This window comes from Camellia sinensis, chromosome 6 (genome assembly GCF_055761805.1).
Source record: "Camellia sinensis isolate YWXY chromosome 6, ASM5576180v1, whole genome shotgun sequence".
Lineage (NCBI taxonomy): Eukaryota > Viridiplantae > Streptophyta > Magnoliopsida > Ericales > Theaceae > Camellia > Camellia sinensis.
The window spans coordinates 31,638,249-31,657,547 of record NC_138966.1 but is presented as its reverse complement, the minus strand read 5'-3'; the positions used below and the strand labels follow the sequence as shown (position 1 = coordinate 31,657,547).

Here is a 19,299-nt window from a genome sequence, read left to right as displayed (position 1 = left end):
ACGGCCAGGCCTCAATGTGATCCCCTGTCTCTCTGCTTCAGACTTAGCATAGGGTGGGAAAATGTGTAAAAATGGATTTCTAAGGTACAAACAGTGGGAATATGGAAGGTTTGGGATTGCTTCAAAGCTTAAACATAGCCTATTCGATGAGACCTCGAACCACGCACAATACCACTTTCATCATCGAGTGTACCGGGCAAAGCGCTTGAGCCTTGCGGGGGTTCAAAAATGGGGTGTCTACAATCACTCTCAAGGTTGTGAATTATGTTCTCTAACCTTAATTCAAGAGTTTGGAATTTGAGCTAGAATTATGGTTTTGAACAAGTGTATGATCACCTTTTAATCTTCTTTAACTTGGCAAGAATCACTTTCCCTTTGATAAAAGCTTTAGGACTTGGTTCTTGAGTGGTTTTTGCCAGGGAAGATGAGATGTATAGAGGTTAGGTAACTTCAATATTTTGACAAGACAACTCTCTTAGTATCAAAGCTTTCTTTTCTTTCTCAAACTCTAATTCAAATTCAACATTCTCTCTACACTTCTCTCAAGTTCATCTCCACAAATTCAAGACTTGAGCTCTCCTTATATAGGCAAGGCAAGTGAAGCAATGGTGGAAGACAAAGTGAAGAATTAATAGAACATTTAGGGAAGATAATTGAACTAATAGAGTACAAATGGAGTTAATAAAGGACAATTATGGAGCATTACCCTCAATGGATCAAGCACTAGGCAATGGAGGTTGAGTATAAATGTATTTGGTGCAAAAATGGTTCAAAAAATGGGGTTGTGAAGTACCCCACCCGAGCCAACAAAAAAACTAGTCTGCACTATCCTTGGTCGGTCGACCAAGGAGAAAGTTGGTTGTTTTGCTTCAGTTCAGTCCAGCTTCGCTCCGGTTATCCAACGGGACATAAACACTTGACCAAAGCAGGCTTAGGGTTGGGAACAAAGTTCAAATTCCATCTTTTTACTAAGGATTTTGTGGGAAACACATTCTTATTTTCATTATCGAGTGATCAAAAAAAGTGCCCAAGTCTTAAGGCTGGTCAAAATGGGTGGTCTATACCAATGACATGAGCGACATGCCTGAGTAAACAACCACAACCTCATTTGAAGACGTACAAGTGGCATAACTTGATGAAGACAACAACCACAAAGACAATGGCTTGATGGAGAAGCACCACACACAGTTCGGGCATTCGCATTCATAACTTTTTGAGCAATCTATAAAGAGAATGAATTCGACATTTGAAGCTTGTTGAAGTCATGGTTGTTAGATTCAGTTTTATTGCTTTTATAGGTAAGTTATAGATAAAGAAGACAAAGTGGTGGTGTAGAACGGGAGCATGAGGTGGCAACCATGTGGTATAGAGGTAAGAATATGGGTAAAGAATCATTTGTGCCTATGTTTTTTATTTGATGTATAAATTAACTTTCAAATTAAAAGATTTTAGCTAATAAATTTAAACATGTAAATAGTTTTTCCTACATAGCATTAAGTCTAATAATTTCTTTTTCTATTTCTATTTTAGATAAAAGTTGACTGAAATTTATAATTATTTATTCATAACTATCAATATGCATTGTTATGACCTTATCACTACTACACCCTTACCTCTACCCCCGCCACATCTACCACCACCACCTGTACAATTACCTCATTTACCATTGTCATAGGTAACATCATCATTTCAATATCCTCACCGCACCACCATTGTAATAACCCAACCTTCTTGTATGCCTTATATCCCTAGTTCCATGAGAAATTACATGTTTAATGTGAAATCCCAAGTAAAGTTATGCTTATACGAATGAATTATTTGATTATGGTTTTTATCTATTGATTATTGGAACACATCTGTTAAAAATTAAAATGTTGACTTGGAAATTTAAGGCCGTAAAGGCCTAGTAAACTGAAATTGAGCATGTAAATCTGCTAGTGGGAATTTTTAATGCTACCTGGGAGGTTTAATTGAAAATTTATTTTGTCTGATTTGCTAAGGCTCATTTGGCAAGGTTAGAAACCAAAGACCTATATGTGTTATATAAGTCTTTCCTTGAACTCATTTCTTTACATATATGTTGAGTGGAAAATCTAGAGACCTTGAGGAAGAGGGGAAGATAGGGAGAAGAGGAAAGTCAACAAGAGTTGGAGATTAAAAAATTTGCAAGGACCAATTGAAGAATCTAACTTAAGGTGAGTGTAGATCATTAGTAAACCCTAAATTCCTCTTTAATTGGTTGAATTAAGCTTTGACTTAGAGTATCTTACCTCTATGAAAGCTAGGGTTATGATGAAACCTCATAAAGACCATGTACCTTTTGAATGTGTGGGATGGAAACTTAATCACTTGATTTCCCTATGTCTTGCCTAATCTCACTCTTTTGAATTCATATAAATGAATATCTAGGCATTGTACATGTATATCTACATTATGTGAATAAGGGATTCATGGAAATTTTGAGATGTACAGGGCAAGCGACTAGAATTTCATGTGTATATGTTTATATGTTATGTTTTTGGTGTGCATCTACCTTGAATTTGGCTATATGACTACCTCTTGAGCACTTGGAATGATTGAGGTTTCGGACAGAAAAACTGGGTAAATGACCGCACGTGCGGGGCCCATGGCCACACGTGCGGGGCTTACAGCCACACGTGCGGAAAACATGGGAGAAGGTTAGGAGCATTATGCTAAAAAAGAACATGCGGCGGGGACTTCCGCACGTGCGGCCCAGGCTGAAAATTTTTAGAACTTTCTTTCGCTCTTCTCGACCCTCTGAACGTGTTGTTATGTCCATTCAATGTTCCTATAATGTATTTAATTACATGTAATGTAACGAATCAAATAAATGAGAATTGAAAAGAAACTAAGAATAATGATGTGCTTATGACTTATGTGCTGTGTGTAGGGCATCAGCAAGAGGGAACCAGCGTTCACCCGCATCACAGTGAGTGGTAGTAGCATAGTATGATGTTCTGTTCATGTATTACGTTATGCACATATTGTTTAAGATCCTATTCACTCTTTAGTGAATGCCTTATGTTACATGAAATCTGTTGATATATGTTAAACTTTGGCATGTGTATTATGGACCCAAGATCGTTCCGTTTTGTATTCTGATGGGCCTAAGGCCGTTTTGTATTCTGTTGGGCCCGAGACCGTTCTATATTCTGATGGGCCTAAGGTCGTTCTGTTCAATATGGTCTCAAGGCCGTTTTGTGTTATGATGGGCCTAAGGCCGTTTTGCATTTTGTTGGGCCTGAGGCCGTTCTGTATTCTGATGGGCCTAAGGTCGTTCTATTCAATATGGGCCCGAGGCCGTTCAGAAATGAGGAAAATGAGTGAGATTATGAATTGTAAATATGTGATATTGACTCATGTTCGTACTTTTAATTTATTTGTACTACTATCATTCACTGAGCCTTGCTCACTTTGCTTTCCTGGATGTTTTGTAGGTAACCAGCTTGCAAATCATCCCTAGGTTAGCCAGAAGCCTGTAACTGAACCCATTTTGCTGAGTCACCTAAAATGACTCTTTTGTTATGTGTTGGAAATCCAAATGATAGCATGTGTCATTAATTTTGGGAACAAAGGATATGTATGTAGATATTGTTAATACTTAACTTTCAAATGGATCTTTTGTGTATGACACTTGGAATGTTATGTATGTATAGTAATGTTACATGATCTTGTCATTTAGACATAGCTCAATGAATGTTTGTTCTTTCATTATTTTGCTTCCGTTTAGGCCCCGGGATTGAGTGACATTTTAAATAACTAAATCTAGGCTTCGGGTGAGGCTGGTCATGTCCAAACTTTTAGGGGCAGGTTTGGGTCGTGATAGTTGGTATCAGAGCACGAGTTACTACCTCATGCACGAGTTCATTGAGCTTCAGAATGTCTAGAAAGGACTTACGTTGCGTACTTGTAACTTTCAGTGTATACACAATAATCATGGATATATATATACACATTAGTCATGATCATGATCCATGCCTATTTGTGCCCATTGTATGTATTATAATTAATTGTTATGTAGATTATGGTGAGAACCAGAACAGATGATCCGGAAGATGCAACCGCCGTACGATTGGATAGAATGGAAAGAATGACTATGGAGCTGACAGAAACTCTGAGGCAACAACAGCAACAACCCCCACCCCAATGCTTGTACCACCGCCAGGGGCGCAAGATTACCAAGTTGAGGATCGAACAATTACACTCACGAATGAATTCAAAAGATGAAGCCGCCCTCATTCAAGGGAGGAATTGAACCAATGAAAGCAGAAGCATGGGTGTTGGGTATAGAAAAGTTATTCAAAGTTTTTTCTTGTACTGAAGCCCAAAAAGTGCAACTTGCTACCTTCACTCTTGAGGATGAAGCACGAAGGTGGTGGATGTTTACGAGAACTGTACACCAAGGATTAACATGGGATAGATTTTTGGAGCTATTCTATGACAAGTATTTCCCCCATAGTATACGAGACAAGAAAGTGACTGAGTTCGAGACCTTGAGGCAGGGAAACAGGGCTGTTGCAGAGTATGAGGCTCAATTTGCTGAATTGGCCCGTTTCGCACCACATATGGTGGATACGGATTATAAGAAGGCAAGAAAGTTTGAAGGTGGATTACGGACTGCTATCCTCAACCAAATTAATGTGTTAAAACTACCTACGTATGTCGATGTGTTGGAAAGGGTAGTGATTGCCGAAGGTAATGTTGTCGCTTAAAGTCAGGCTTCGAAATGAAGGGGGAAAAAACAGAATACTCAACCTTTAAGGGTTCAGTGACGCCGCCAAGTAAGAAGTTAAATTCAGGAACTTCTAGTACATCCGCCTCTACCCGTGACTCGGCCCCAAGTTGTCCGGATTGTGGAAAGAGACATCGTGGGATTTGTTACCGAGTAACAGGGGCATGCTTCAAATGTGCGAAGACAAGTCATTTGGCCAGGGAATGTCCGCAGAAGAATCGACAGAATGGGGAGAGAACCATTGCAAGTTCAACTGGGTCAACCCTTACTCCAACTACAAAGACAACTATAAAACCTGCCAAAGCTAAAGATACCGCTAAACAAGGAAGAGTGTTTGCGCTGATCCCGGGCGATGTACAAAATACCGAGGTTGTGGTATCAGGTACATTTTCTATTAATGGTCACTCCGTGCATGTGTTATTTGACTCAGGCTCTACCCATTCCTTTGTATCAAAAGCATTTGCTAGTCATTTAAATAGGCCAATGGAACCATTACCTTATGTTTTGTGTGTGTCCTCACCATTGAGAGAGTCCATGGTATGTGCATCTATTTATTTTGCATGTGAAATTCTAATCGGGGATGTTTGGGTAGATGCCAACTTGTTGCCTCTTGATATGGCTTACTTCGACATAATTTTGGGGATGGATTGGTTGAGCAAGTATCACGCGACCATAGATTGCGTTTCGAAACAAGTTATGTTCCAACTCCCAGGACAAACTGAGTTCACTTTTAGGGGCCAGAGGGTAGTTTCCCCACCTTATCTGATTTCTGCAAGAAAGGTGTGTAAGTTACTGCTAAAAGGCTATCAGGGGTGTTTGTGTAGTATTTTAAATGAACAAGTAGGGAATGGAAGCCTTGATGCAATTCCAATTGTGCAGGATTTTCCAGATGTTTTTCCAGAAGAGCTGCCGGAAGAGTTAATTGATCGTGAAATTGAGTTTATAATTGACATAGTGTCAGGAACTCAGCCTATTTCCAAAACCCGTTATAGAATGTCACTCGCCAAAATGAAAGAGTTGAAGATTCAGTTGCAAGACCTCCTTGATAAAGGATTCATTCGTCCAAGCACTTCCCCTTAAGGCGCACTAGTCTTTTTTGTGAAAAAGAAAGATGGGACCCTTCGGTTGTGTGTGGATTATAGGGAGCTCAATAAGGTAACTATAAAGAATAAATATCCTTTGCCCAGGATCGACGATTTGTTTGATCAATTACAGGTTATCACCAACTGAAGGTTAAAGCTGAGGATGTTGAGAAAACTACTTTCCGGACTCGTTACGGACATTATGAGTTTTTAGTCATGCCGTTTGGGGTCACTAATGCACCAGCGGCCTTCATGGATCTGATGAATCGAGTTTTTAAGCCTTACTTGGACGATTTTGTAGTTATGTTTATCGATGACATCCTTATTTACTCAACAAGTGTGGAAGCTCATGAGAATCATCTACGGTTAGTTCTTCAAACTTTGCGAGATAAGAAATTGTATACAAAACTAAAGAAATGCGAATTTTGGTTAGAAGAGGTAGGATTTTTGGGACATGTCGTGACAAAGGAGAGAGTTGCCGTTGATCCGCACAAGGTTGAAGCTATTGTTGATTGGCCGACGCCTACTAATTTGTCAGAAGTGCGTAGTTTCTTGGGTTGGGCTGGATATTACTGACGGTTTGTTAAAGACTTTTCCAAAATTGCGGTACCGCTTACTCAGTTAACTCAGAAAAGGTGTTTTGTTTGAGTGGTCGGAGCAACGAGAATCTGCTTTTCAGGAACTGAAGACAAGATTACCTACAGCACCTGTTTTGGCCTTACCATCCGGTAATGAAGGATTTGAGATTTATAGGGACGCTTCTCATAAAGGGTTTGGGCTATGTACATATGCAAAATGAGAGAGTTATTGCATATGCCTCCCGTCAACTTAAACCCCATTAAAAGAACTACCCCACACACGACCTTGAGCTAGCTGCAGTGGTCTTTGCTTTGAAAATATGGCGTCACTATCTGTATGGGGTTAGATGTGAAGTTTATACTGATCATAAGAGTCTTAAGTACTTCTTCACTCAAAAGGAATTGGACATGCGTCAGAGACGGTGGTTAGAACTTATTAAAGATTATGACCTACAAATTCTGTACCACCCCGATAAAACTAATACAGTTGCAGATGCCCTTAACCGAAAGAGTATGGGGAATTTGGCAAATCTGCACACGAGGCAGAAAGAGTTACTACGTGACTTGGAAAGAATGAATGTGGGAATTGTGTTACATGATCAAAATGCAACAGTAGCAGCGATAGTAACCCAACCAGCAATCATGGAAGAAATTAAACAACGACAATTGGAAGATGAATTTCTACGAAAAATGTGTGATGAACTGGAAACGAAACCAAGGCCCGGGTTCATAACTGAAAATTCGGTATTAAGATTCCAGGGTAGGTGGTGTGTTCGTAATATGCCAGACATCAAGAAGAGAATCATGGAGGAAGCGCATAGCTCCAAATTTGCGATGCATCCTGGTAGTACAAAAATGTACCACGACTTGAAACAGAATTTTTGGTGGCCGGGTATGAAGAGGGAAATTGCAGAATATGTCTCAAAGTGTTTGCAATGTCAGCAAGTGAAAGTGGAGCACCAAAGACCGGCAGGTCTACTTCAACCCCTTCCAATTCCAGAAATGGGAACATTTAACTATGGATTTTATTGTGGGTTTACCGCAAACTCCTCGGAGCATGAGCTCTATATGGGTCATTATGGATAGACTAACGAAGTTAGCTCATTTTCTCCCTGTAAAGACTCAATACAATGCAGATAAGCTGGCCACCTTATATGTGGATAAAATTGTACGACTACGTGGTATTCCGGTTTCAATCGTGTCTGATAGAGATCCGAAGTTCGTATCAAGATTTTGGCGAAGTCTGCAGGAGGCCTTGGGAACCGAATTAAAATTCAGTACAGCCTTCCATATCAAACTGATGGACAATCTGAGAGAACCATTCAAACATTGGAAGATATGCTTTGGATATGTGCTTTGGACTTCAAAGGAAGTTGGGAAACTCACCTACCATTGGCAGAGTTTGCATACAACAACAGTTACCACTCGAGTATAGAAATGGCACCCTATGAAGCTCTATAAAGAAGAAAATGTCGCTCTCCCGTGTGTTGGACTGAGGTCGGTGACAAATCGTTGATTGGGCCAGAGGTTGTGCAACTAACAACAGAGAAAATTAAAACTATTCAAGACAGGTTAAAAACTGCATAGAGTAGACAAAAGAGCTATGCAGATCACCGGCGAAGAGACTTGGAGTTTGAAGTAGGTAATTACGTCTTTGCAAAAGTTACACCAATGAAGGGACACCCAAGATTTGGTAAAAGGGGTAAGTTAACACCCCGATACGTAGGTCCGTTTCAAATCCTGGAAAGGATAGGTCCCGTGGTCTTTCGTGTTGCTCTTCTACCGAATATAGAGCAAGTGCATGACATATTCCATGTCTCAATGTTACGAAGGTATTTGCAAGATCCATCCCATGTTATAGATTATCAACAAATTGCCTTGGATGACAAATTGATTTATGAGGAGAAACCAATTCAGATTCTGGATCGACAAATGAAACAATTGCGAAGTAAAGTGATTCCTACGAAAATGGTAGAATGGCAGGAGCATTACGGAAAAGAAGCTACTTGGGAACGAGAGGAGGAAATGAAGCAACGGTACCCAGAGTTATTTTCGACTTAAGGTAAAACAAGTTTGGGGACCAAACTTATTTAAGGGGGGGAGAGGGTAATAACCCGACCTTCTTGTATGCCTTATATCCCCAGTTCCATGAGAAATTACATGTTTAATGTGAAATCCCATGTAGAGTTATGCTTATACGAATGAATTATTTGATTATGGTTTCTATCTGTTGATTATTGGAACACATCTGTTAAAAATTAAAATGTTGACTTGGAAATTCAAGGCCGTAAAGGCCTAGTAAACTGATATTGAGCATGTAAATCTGCTAGTGGGAATTTTTAAAGCTACCTAGGAGGTTTAATTGAAAATTTATTTTTTCTGATTCGCTAAGGCTCGTTTGGCAAGGTTAGAAACCAAAGACCTATATGTGTTATATAAGTCTTTCCTTGAACTCATTTCTTTACATATATGTTGAGTGGAAAATCTAGAGGCCTTGAGGAAGAGAGGAAGATAGGGAGAAGAGAAAAGTCAACAAGAGTTGGAGATTAAAGAATTTGCTAGGACCAATTGAAGAATCCAACTTAAGGTGAGAATAGATCATTAGTAAACCCTAAATTCCTCTTTAATTGGTTGAATTAAGCTTTGACTTGGAGCATCTTACCTCCATGAAAGCTAGGGTTATGATGAAACCTCATAAAGACCATGTACCTTTTGAATGTGTGGGATAGGAAACTTAATCACTTGATTTCTCTATGTCTTGCCTAATCTCACTCTTTTGAATTCATATAAATGAATAGCTAGGCATTGTACATGCATATCTACATTATGTGAATAAGGGAATCATGGAAATTTTGAGACATACAAGGCAAGGGACTAGAATTTCATGTGTATATGTTTATATGCTATGTTTTTGGTGTGCATCTACCTTGAATTTGGCTATATGACTACCCCTTGAGCACTTGGAATGATTGAGGCTTCGGACAAAAAAACAGGGTAAACGACTGCACGTGCGGGGCCCATGGCCGCACGTGCGAAAGGCACAGCCGCCCGTGCAGGGCTTACAGCCGCACGTGCGGAAAATAGGGGAGAAGGTTAGAAGCATTCTGCTAAAAAGGCATGTGCGGCGCACCTTCCCTCATGTACGGCGGGGACTTCCGTATGTGCAGCCCAGGCTGAAAAATTCTGGAACTTTTTTTCGCTCTTCTCGACCCTTTGAGTGTGTTGTTATGTCCATTCGATGTTCCTATAATGTAGTTAATTACATGTAATGTAACGAATCGAATAAATGAGAATTGAAAGGAAACTAAGAATAATGATGTGCTTATGACTTATGTGCTGTGTGTAGGGCATCAGCAGGAGGGAACCAACGTTCACCCGCATCACAGTGAGTGATAGTAGCATAGTATGATGTTCTGTTTATGTATTACATTATGCACATATTGTTTAAGATCCTATTCACTCTTTAGTGAATGCCTTATGTTACATGAAATATGTTGATATATGTTAAACTTTGGCATGTGTATTATGGACCCAAGATCATTCCGTTTTGTATTCTGATGGGCCTAAGGCCGTTTTGCATTCTGTTGGGCCTGAGGCCGTTCTGTATTCTGATGGGCCTAAGGTTGTTTTGCATTCTGTTGGGCCTGAGGCCGTTCTGTATTCTGATGGGCCTAAGGCTGTTTTGCATTCTGCTGGGCCTGAGGCCGTTCTGTATTCTGATGGGCCTAAGGCCGTTCTGTTCAATATGGGCCCGAGGCCGTTCAGGAATGAGGAAAATTAGTGAGATTATGAATTGTAAATATGCGATATTGACTCATGTTCATACTTTTAATTTATTTGTACTGCTATCATTCACTGAGCCTTGCTCACTCTGCTTTCCTGAATGTTTTGTAGGTAACCAGCTTGCAGGTCAACCCTAGGTCAGCCAAAAGCCTATAATTGAACCCATTTTGCTGAGTCACCTAAAATGACTCTTTTGTTATGTGTTGGAAATCCATATGATAGCATGTGTCATTAATTTTGGGAGCAAAGGATATGTATGTAGATATTGTTAATACTTAACTTTCAAATGGATCTTTTGTGTATGACACATGGAATGTTATGTATGTATAGTAATGTTACATGATCCTGGCATTTAGACACAACTCAATGAATGTTTGTTCTTTCATTATTTTGCTTCCGTTTAGGCCCCGGGATTGAGTGACATTTTAAATAACTAAATCTAGGCTTCGGGTGAGGCCGGTCATGTCCAAACTTCTAGGGGCAGGTTTGGGTCATGACAACAATCATGGTTGTAATTGCTACTACCAACACCTTACAGCCACTACTACAACCCTTTATTTCTACGACCATCGCCACCGTTGCCATAGCCATTACCATCATTACACCATTGCAACCTCCATTACCACTACCATCACCTCTCATCTACCTCCACTACACCACCTTCCATCATCATCATAACGATTATTCCTCTAGCTTTACCATCAATGTCATTCGCACCACAACCACTATTGCCACCTCTATTATTATCATTGCCAATATCACCACCATCATCATTATTATCTCACTAGCACAAAATCACTGTCCTTCTTTTGTATTTTTTTTGATCGGCAAAAGTTAGTAGTTAGTTATTAGATTAGTATATAGGGATAGTTAAACTCATGCACTCTCCGTGCAAGCACTTAAGTCTTTCCTTCTATTATACATTTTTAAGAGTGGAATTTGAGACATCTCCTTAAGAGAAATTTGGTAATCAGAGGACTAGCTACACAAGTTACAACCCTTTCATATGCAACTTCTTTTGCATATCAATCAGCTTAATTATACTTGACACTTAATTTTCAGTAAATACTAAATAATTTTTTTAATTAAAAAATTCAATATTCAATTTTTAATTTTATCAAACACTTAACTCAATATATATGCACTATTAAAAAGAAAATTGATCTTGGAGACTATTATAATCTTTTAAAAATTATTTGAATTTAGTTTATTAATAACTTCCTTTTAGCAAATGTTTGAATTCAAACTCAAAACAAAAGTATCTATACATACATATTCCATCATTTTTTTTTATAATTTATAATGAAAACAATAATATAAAAATTAAAATTAATAATAATAATTTATAACGTAGACCAAATTAATTTTTTTTTATCCCAAATCCAATTCAAAAAAAGATAATGCGGCTTAGGTCCAAAAAATATATCCACTTTTGTAACTCAATGATGTGACATTACTTTAAAATATATAAGGTAATTTTCTTTCTTATATTTTTTCTAATTATCAATCAATCATTTCATTATATATTATTGAGTTTAAAAGATAATTTTAAAAATTAAACTTATATATCATTTTTCTTAAAAAAATATATATAAAAAATAGAATTACAATCATAATCATAATTCAAGATCAACACCAAGGCCTCTTTTGAGAAGTGAATTAACAGTTACTTTTTAATTTTTAACCGATTTTAAATCATACCATCTATCACCTTATATATATATATATATATATATATTTTTTTTTTAAAATTAAAAAAATTAAAAAATTAATCTTTAATTATATTTCCAAAACACTCCAAAATGATTAGGATATTTCTATACTTTGTAATTGTTATCCATAAAAGGAAAGTATGATTACATTCACATGTCACAATCGTACGGACATAACCACGACCACAAAACTTCTTGTTAGTTGTTAACAACTTAAATCGGGTCATGTGGTGGTCCCATTCCAAAGGACCCAACCAAACCCCAATCCCAATCCTCCGCATGCCTGCTTACTACGCATCATATGTAAGTCTACTTTGAAATTAATGGATCCCACTGTCCATCCATGTGCTGGATATCATTATAAATTGAATTATATAATATTTTTTAAAAATATTTTTCAAAATTATAACAAAAGATATGAGTTTCAGAATTTTAATCAATAAATGCTAAGTTGAAATATCATGTGAATTTATCTCAAAATTATTTATAATTTTTCATAATATCTATACTACAAAGTGGGGTTAGGATTAGTTTGGCATGCTTGAAAAAAGTTAAAAAGTCAAAAAGTCACTATCCTATTTAAGTCACATCATCTTATTTAAATCATATCACCTCTCTAACACATCACTTCAAACTCAACCCATATTTCATAAAAAGTCAAAAAATACATTTATTTAGATAATCTCAAAGTGTTGTGAAATTCGAGTGATATGTCTCGTAGCAAGGCCACATTTAAAATGTTAATATTGTAAGATTTATCGAATAGATCATTTATTAAAAAAAAGATTAATTAAATATTTATAATCTCATAGCAAGGCCACATTTAGGTCTCGTTTGGTAAGTGACTTTTTTATCCAAAAAGTAAAAAAGTCACTAAAAAATAAAAAAATCAACAATTCATATCAAAAAGTTAAAGATTCTTTTTTCTCTCTACTTTTTGCACGTCTTTTCGTAAAAAGTTAAAAAGTCATCCCAAATATACTAATTTTTTTAGTTCATATTTTAGCCAAATAGCCAAAAAATTATTAAATTAGTCTGTTCCCAAACAAGACCTATTTTAAAAAATAAATGATTAGTATAACTTTTGCAATATTTAAAAAAAAAATTAAGACTTGATTACGGGGCTACCCATCTTTGATTAATCTCATTTTTATTTTTTATTTTTTTATGAATGATATCATCAACGAACCTTATAATATAAATAATACAAATCATCCAAATAAATTTAGAACCAACCTCACAGCGTTTGACAGCACAACACCCATCCCACATCTTGCAGTCTATATCATTATATAAAATAAAAGTTCAAAAGTTCATCTCTTGACTAAAAAATTACCAAGAATACCTTTTATCATTTGCTAAAAATTCATTCATAATCCAATAATTATTAACCATTCGGATTTTGATTTTAAATTTCAAATTTTTATATATTTTTATTTTTACTTTTACTCTTTCTATATTCTATAAAAATTATTTTTTTAGCACACCAATCAAATCTACACATCGTATACTATATATAAATGTAGACTGTATTTATAGACCATTCCTAGGTTTCCCTTTTAGCATGTACATTATTAGTGTGTTGGCCGTTATTAGGTTTCCCTTTTATATGCTATAGGCTTTAAGAAGGATCACAAAAAGACTCCTCAGAATCACGTGCCTACCCACCCACTCATGACAACCCTAATGGGTGTGATTGTTTCGACGGACTGAATAAGAGGGGATTGTAATTTATTGGACTGTTAGTCCCAGAATACATTGTCTCAAGACTATTTGGTTGGATTAAATTTGTATCCTATGCTTGTTTAGTCATGGGATTAGATGTCTGAATTGGACTATTTTTAATAAATCCAATGTTTGGTTAGACTGACTGAATAAGGATAAATGTTCAAAAGGCTATTTTATGCTTATAATCTATAATTTATAATTTAACAACACTAAAAAAATTTAATTTATAAGGCCACAATTTTTAATTTATTATTTTCAATTAAATTAAATTTATATTTTATATTTTATATTTTTATTTAATATATAATTTTAAATAACGACAATAAAAAAAATAATTTTATTTAATATATAAATTAAATTTTCAACAACACTAAAAAAATTTAATTTATAAGGCCATAATTTATAATTTATTATTTATTATTTTTAAATAAATTTAATGTATAATTTATATTTTTTATTTAATATATAATTTTAAATTAACAATACTAAAAAAAATATATTTAATATGTAAATTTAATTTTTTAACAACACTAAAAAAATTTAATTTATAAGGCCATAATTTATAATTTATTATTTTTAATTAAATTTAATTTATAATTTATAATTTAAATTTTTTATTTAATATATAGTTTTAAATTAACAACACTAAAAAAATAATTTATAAATGTTCAAAAGACTATTTTATCCTTTTCTAATTGTTCACTAAGTAATAGCATGGAGGGTAAAATGGACATTTTACAAAATAATCCCATGGGATACCAATCCCATGGTTTCTATCCCACACCCCCCATGGGATAGGATAGTCCCATATTTGTGGGACTAATAGTCCGGGGAGACTATTAGTCTGAAGCAAAATTTTTCAAACAAACAATGGACTATTAGTCCGGTGGAACTAATTGTCCAATCCCACCCTCTTATCCCTCAAAACAAACATGCTATGGGGACACTGTTTGTTAATGGAAGCTTAGCCCTCTTATGGGGTGTTCTGAGAAATTGGTAAAAAATTGACTTTTGACTTTTTATCAAATTTTTTAGCTTTTTGAAAAGTGATTTGGAAAGTTAGTAAAAAACTAACTTTTTGCTTTTTAGTTTAATATTAATTTATGGTGTCAAATCAAATTAAAATGACCAAATTACCCTTACCCAACATAAGAAATTTATTTTTTTTTATTTATTTTTCATAGATCCTAATTTGTAATTTTACACCTGCGTTTTTAGCACTTGCCAAACCAATTTTCTGGCGTTTTTGACACTTGGGTTTTTGGACATTTTGTTCAAAAACGTGACTTTTTGCTATGTTCCCAAAATGGCACTCAACCTCTACTTAGGGCCATATTTGTTTAATTTGATAAATGATGAGATTGGACTAACAATTTGAAGAATTTTACATAAATTATATTTAGGGTTGGTTTAGAAATTATTATTTTTAAATAATTTTTTTATTTTTTCATAAAAAAACATATAAAAAATTAAAAAGAATAAACTAATAGCTTATAATAAAATTTTAACTAAAAACTTCTCTTTCCTAATATGACATTAGTTGGCAAAAGTAAGAATTATAGAACTGTTAATATGTCTACACAATAGGATTGGCATTTTTATGAACAAGTGGAGGAGAGGGAAGGAGATTAGGATAAACAGGGATGGATCCAAGATTATGTTTTTGGGAGATTACTTTATATTTTAAAAAATTAAAAGGACTACTCTATATAATTTTAAAATTATTTACAAAAAAATTAGAAGTGCGAACTCTTATAATTTTAAATTATTTTAAAATTTCTAATATAATATATGATATTTTTAAAATTTTTAGGAGTGCGGCCGCCTCTTACTCCCTAGATTCATCATTGGGGATAGAGGTGACAGTGACCGAGATAGATGGCTAGATAAGGCTAGTCAGAGTAGGGTGCGCTACAAGAATCAGGATCCTTTCCTTGCCTACTTTCCTTGACTTCTTACTTACTGGGTAATTGGGCCCAATTTTCGGTCTAATTTCGATGATCCGAACCGTTCACATTTAAGATTTGTTAAGTATATTATACTTGTAAAAAATCAAGTTGATCGGATATCAAAAAGTATGTTCGAAAAGCTGTTTATTAAATTTTTTAAAAAATGATTTTTAATTTAATGATCCGAACACATACATCTGATATCTGATCAATTTGATTTTTTACAGGTATGATATAATTAACAAATCTTAAAATATGAACAATTCGAATTATAAGAATTAGTCCTAAAAATGGACCCAATTACCCCCACAAATAAAAAGTCAAGAAAAAAAAGTTAAGGAAGGAATCTTGACTCGCGCTACAATGGGTGTTCAATTTTTGTCCTTTTAACAATTTGTTAAGTGGACTGATATCGATTTTTTCTACTTTTTAATATTAAAAGTGGGGTATCTAATAAAATTTGTGAGGCACAGTTAGAGGTCTTAATAAAGTCATCAGAACTTTTATATAATAAATTTCATAAATTTAATTCAACCAATAAATATTATCACATTAATACACAAACAAAAATAATTTATTTTATATCTCAAATTTAATACGGTTATAATTAGTATTAATGCTTGATAACAATTTTTTTTAGTATCATTTACATTATTTGAATAAATATATTAGATAAACGAGTTGAGCTTAATGAATCGAGTTTATTTGGACTTGAACTCGGCTCGTTTATTAAACGAGTCATGCTCAAATTTATTTATTTACTTAATGAACCAAACCGAATCAAGTTCGCGAACAATCTAGTTCTTTTGCTACCCTAATTACATTGCCTTTTATGACCTAAAAGTGAGTTTTTTAGGCCAAAGGCCCAAACCTCCCTTATCTTTTTTAAGATGGGTCTTTCAAATTTATTTATACCACCCAAAAGGATAGAGAGAAAAGATATAATACCAAGACATGGGATAAGAATCCCTTCATACATTTATCTCTCCATACCTCTCCATAAACTTCTTGTAGGCCCCAATTCAGACCCACAGCGATGACCCGAATTGTCTATTTCTTAAGTTTCGTAACAAAGGTAAAAAATGAGCTCCATTGGAAAATTATAAATTTAGGAAAAATCAGCATTTTATTTTTTTATTGTAAAACTTAGGGATGGTTTGGCATCCCCTATATAATCCATCTTTTTATCTTTTTTCCATCACACCACCTCTCTACTTTTCTACACATCTTTTCGTAAAAAGACAAAAAGTGCACTTATTTAGATCATCCCAAACAACCCCTTAATCTATCCATTTTATAAAATAAAATATTTTTTGTTTTTCTGCTTATAATTTTTCGATAAAACTCATTTTTTACATGTATGACTTTTATTATAAAACTTCCGAGATAAACAGTTAGGATCATCTGTGAGGATCCGAATTGAAACCTATAAAAAGAATATGCAAAGATATGGAGAGATGAAAGTATAGAAAAGAGCTTATCCTCAAGACACCCGACAAAGAATTATGGTTGCAAAATTGCACTTTTCTTCCGTCTTTTTTTTTTCCTTTGAAATTAAATTTCAATATCATCTTTCGTCAATCTTTAATTCCCACGTTTGTCATGCTACAAATATGAGTAGGTAAATCATCTCACTATTCTCATATAACTCCCCAACTTAAGTTAATTTGACAGTCAAATTATGGCTTTGCAGTCATTCATGAAAATGGCCCTGTTTGGTAGGGACTTATTTCTAATTTATTTCAGTTTTTAGCTTAATTTAAGCTATTTTGATGTGTTTGGTTCAGCTTAATAATACAACTTATAGCTTTTTGTAAGTCAAAAATCAACTTATTCTTTAAGTGGGGGAGGAGAAGCTTAATTTATAAGTAAAAAATCAGCTTATGTTCACAGTTATAAGCTATAAGCTGTTAATTTATAAGTTATAATCACTTTTCCACAGTTCTACCAAACGGGACCAATACTCAACAGAAGTTTTCATAAGCCATTGATGCTGTAATCCAGAAACAGCCAAACAAAGCCTTATGTCTCAAGTAAAAATAATGAAAAGAACATTCCACAGTTAGTCTTTCCATGGTGTGGTGACCAACAAAACCTAGTAAGCCATAGTCTAATCATTTTCAATGCATGAATTGATCACCTGCGGGTTCTTGTCCTGTTTACACCGCAGGATTAGTCAACTTTGAATTCATTATTTTGACTATCTTTTAATTGGGTGTGGGTCGCACCTGGTAGATGGTCTGTCGGAAAATATTATTTGCATACAGAATAAATAAAAACTTTCACATAAAAGTAAATTTTATGTATAGATCTTATCGTCGTGTGAAAGTTTTTATACATTTTATGTACAAATTTAGAAACTAGACTAGAATGATTTTTTAAGTCGGTTTATTACTTAACACTCGAGAATGTTATTAGTGGCTGGACCAGCTTGGTTATATTATATATTCATTAATTTGTGTACAGTACACATAAATAAATTAGCATGTACATAAATGTGAAATTTATTTAATTTTATTTCTTAAAAATAAAAAGTTTCACTTAAAGGAAAAATTATGCTTATGTAAGTTTATACTTCGGATGTAATCACTACAACATATAAAACTTTTCGCGACTAATTATTTTGTTCCTTAAAATTATTATTTTGCTCTCTAAATATTTTAGTGACAAAAATAAATTTGTCACCACAATCGTTGGTAAAAGTGCGTCCATGGAAGTCAAAACTAACTTTTAGCGACAAATGTTCAAAAAGTGTCGCTGAAAATGGCAATTAGCGACGAAATTCATATGCTCACAAGATGTTGAATTTTGCATAATTAAACAATTTGGTCGCTAATACTTCGTCACAAAATGTCCCAAATTGGTCGTAGAAACATAATAATGGCATTTTCAACCATAATTATATTTGGTCGCTAGAAACAAATGACTTTCTCTACCACATTTTCGTCGCTAAAAGTCAAAGTTAAGAAACGTTTTGTAATCACTGACTTTCATAACTACAAATTCACAAAAATTAAATCTGTCATTACACACCAAAGGTACTCTATTTTACAAAACATAATGAGTATAGAAAAAATAAAATTTAACAAAAATTAAAAGAAAAATTAAAAGGATTTACAGTAGAGGTCACCAACAGCACTTGCTCAAACCATTTTAGCAAGTTAACTGATTTAAATATTAAAAAGATTTCTCTGTCATCTATGGCCTGAATACGTTTTTCAAATGAGTTTGCATCAAGGATTTTGTTGAGGCTTTAGGCCTGAGTAGTGTTGTAAGCGTATCCTATTGAGAAATGCATCTTCAATTGCAGTCCAATAGCTTTTATTCAGCATGTATGACTCCAAGGTGTGTCTCTCTCATTCTTAACCTCCACTTCCCTCTTAATTTCTTTGTGATTGTACAATGTTTTGTTGTTCTCATCTGAAAAACTTGTAGAACCTTCAATGCATAAAGGCTTCATAAAGCAACCTATGGAACCTTTACACTGTGTTTGGTTGGGAGATTTGGAAAGGGAAAGGAAAAAAGTGTGTGAAATTATGTGAAATATAAGCATGTTTTATTCACATTTCACCTATCTTTTCTATTTTCCTTTCCAAATCCCTCCTCAAATACCCTAGCCAAACACAGCATTAGTACATGCATTATTTATCCTACATCAAACAAGCAAAATATGAATAGAATAAAGAGGAAGAGAAAGACCTATACGAAGACTCC

The 19,299-nt window shown here is 34.6% G+C and overlaps 3 protein-coding genes across 3 annotated transcripts; all 3 read left to right on the top strand.

Moving 5' to 3' along the window:
* Positions 1-4,280: 4,280 nt before the first annotated feature.
* Positions 4,281-4,733, top strand: LOC145793247 (uncharacterized). The gene has a single exon (XM_082876021.1). It carries the CDS (start codon positions 4,281-4,283, stop codon positions 4,731-4,733), a length of 453 nt encoding a protein of 150 aa, XP_082732147.1.
* Positions 4,734-4,747: 14 nt separating this feature from the next.
* On the top strand, positions 4,748-7,499 carry LOC114256965 (uncharacterized). Its single transcript, XM_082876020.1, has 3 exons — positions 4,748-5,813; positions 5,969-6,200; positions 6,761-7,499. The coding sequence occupies exons 1-3, from the start codon at positions 4,748-4,750 to the stop codon at positions 7,497-7,499; spliced, it is 2,037 nt and encodes a 678-aa protein (XP_082732146.1).
* Positions 7,500-8,084: 585 nt separating this feature from the next.
* Positions 8,085-8,474, top strand: LOC114256966 (uncharacterized). The gene has a single exon (XM_028196666.2). It carries the CDS (start codon positions 8,085-8,087, stop codon positions 8,472-8,474), a length of 390 nt encoding a protein of 129 aa, XP_028052467.2.
* Positions 8,475-19,299: the final 10,825 nt, after the last annotated feature.

Coding starts and splice junctions, on each gene's coding strand:
- LOC145793247 (XM_082876021.1), top strand. CDS start 4,281: ATGAAAGCAGAAGCATGGGTGTTGGGTATAGAAAAGTTATTCAAAGTT.
- LOC114256965 (XM_082876020.1), top strand. CDS start 4,748: ATGAAGGGGGAAAAAACAGAATACTCAACCTTTAAGGGTTCAGTGACG. Junction 5,814..5,968: donor CCTTGATAAAGGATTCATTC/GTCCAAGCACTT, acceptor GATCAATTACAG/GTTATCACCAACTGAAGGTT. Junction 6,201..6,760: donor GCTCATGAGAATCATCTACG/GTTAGTTCTTCA, acceptor GTATGGGGTTAG/ATGTGAAGTTTATACTGATC.
- LOC114256966 (XM_028196666.2), top strand. CDS start 8,085: ATGAAGGGACACCCAAGATTTGGTAAAAGGGGTAAGTTAACACCCCGA.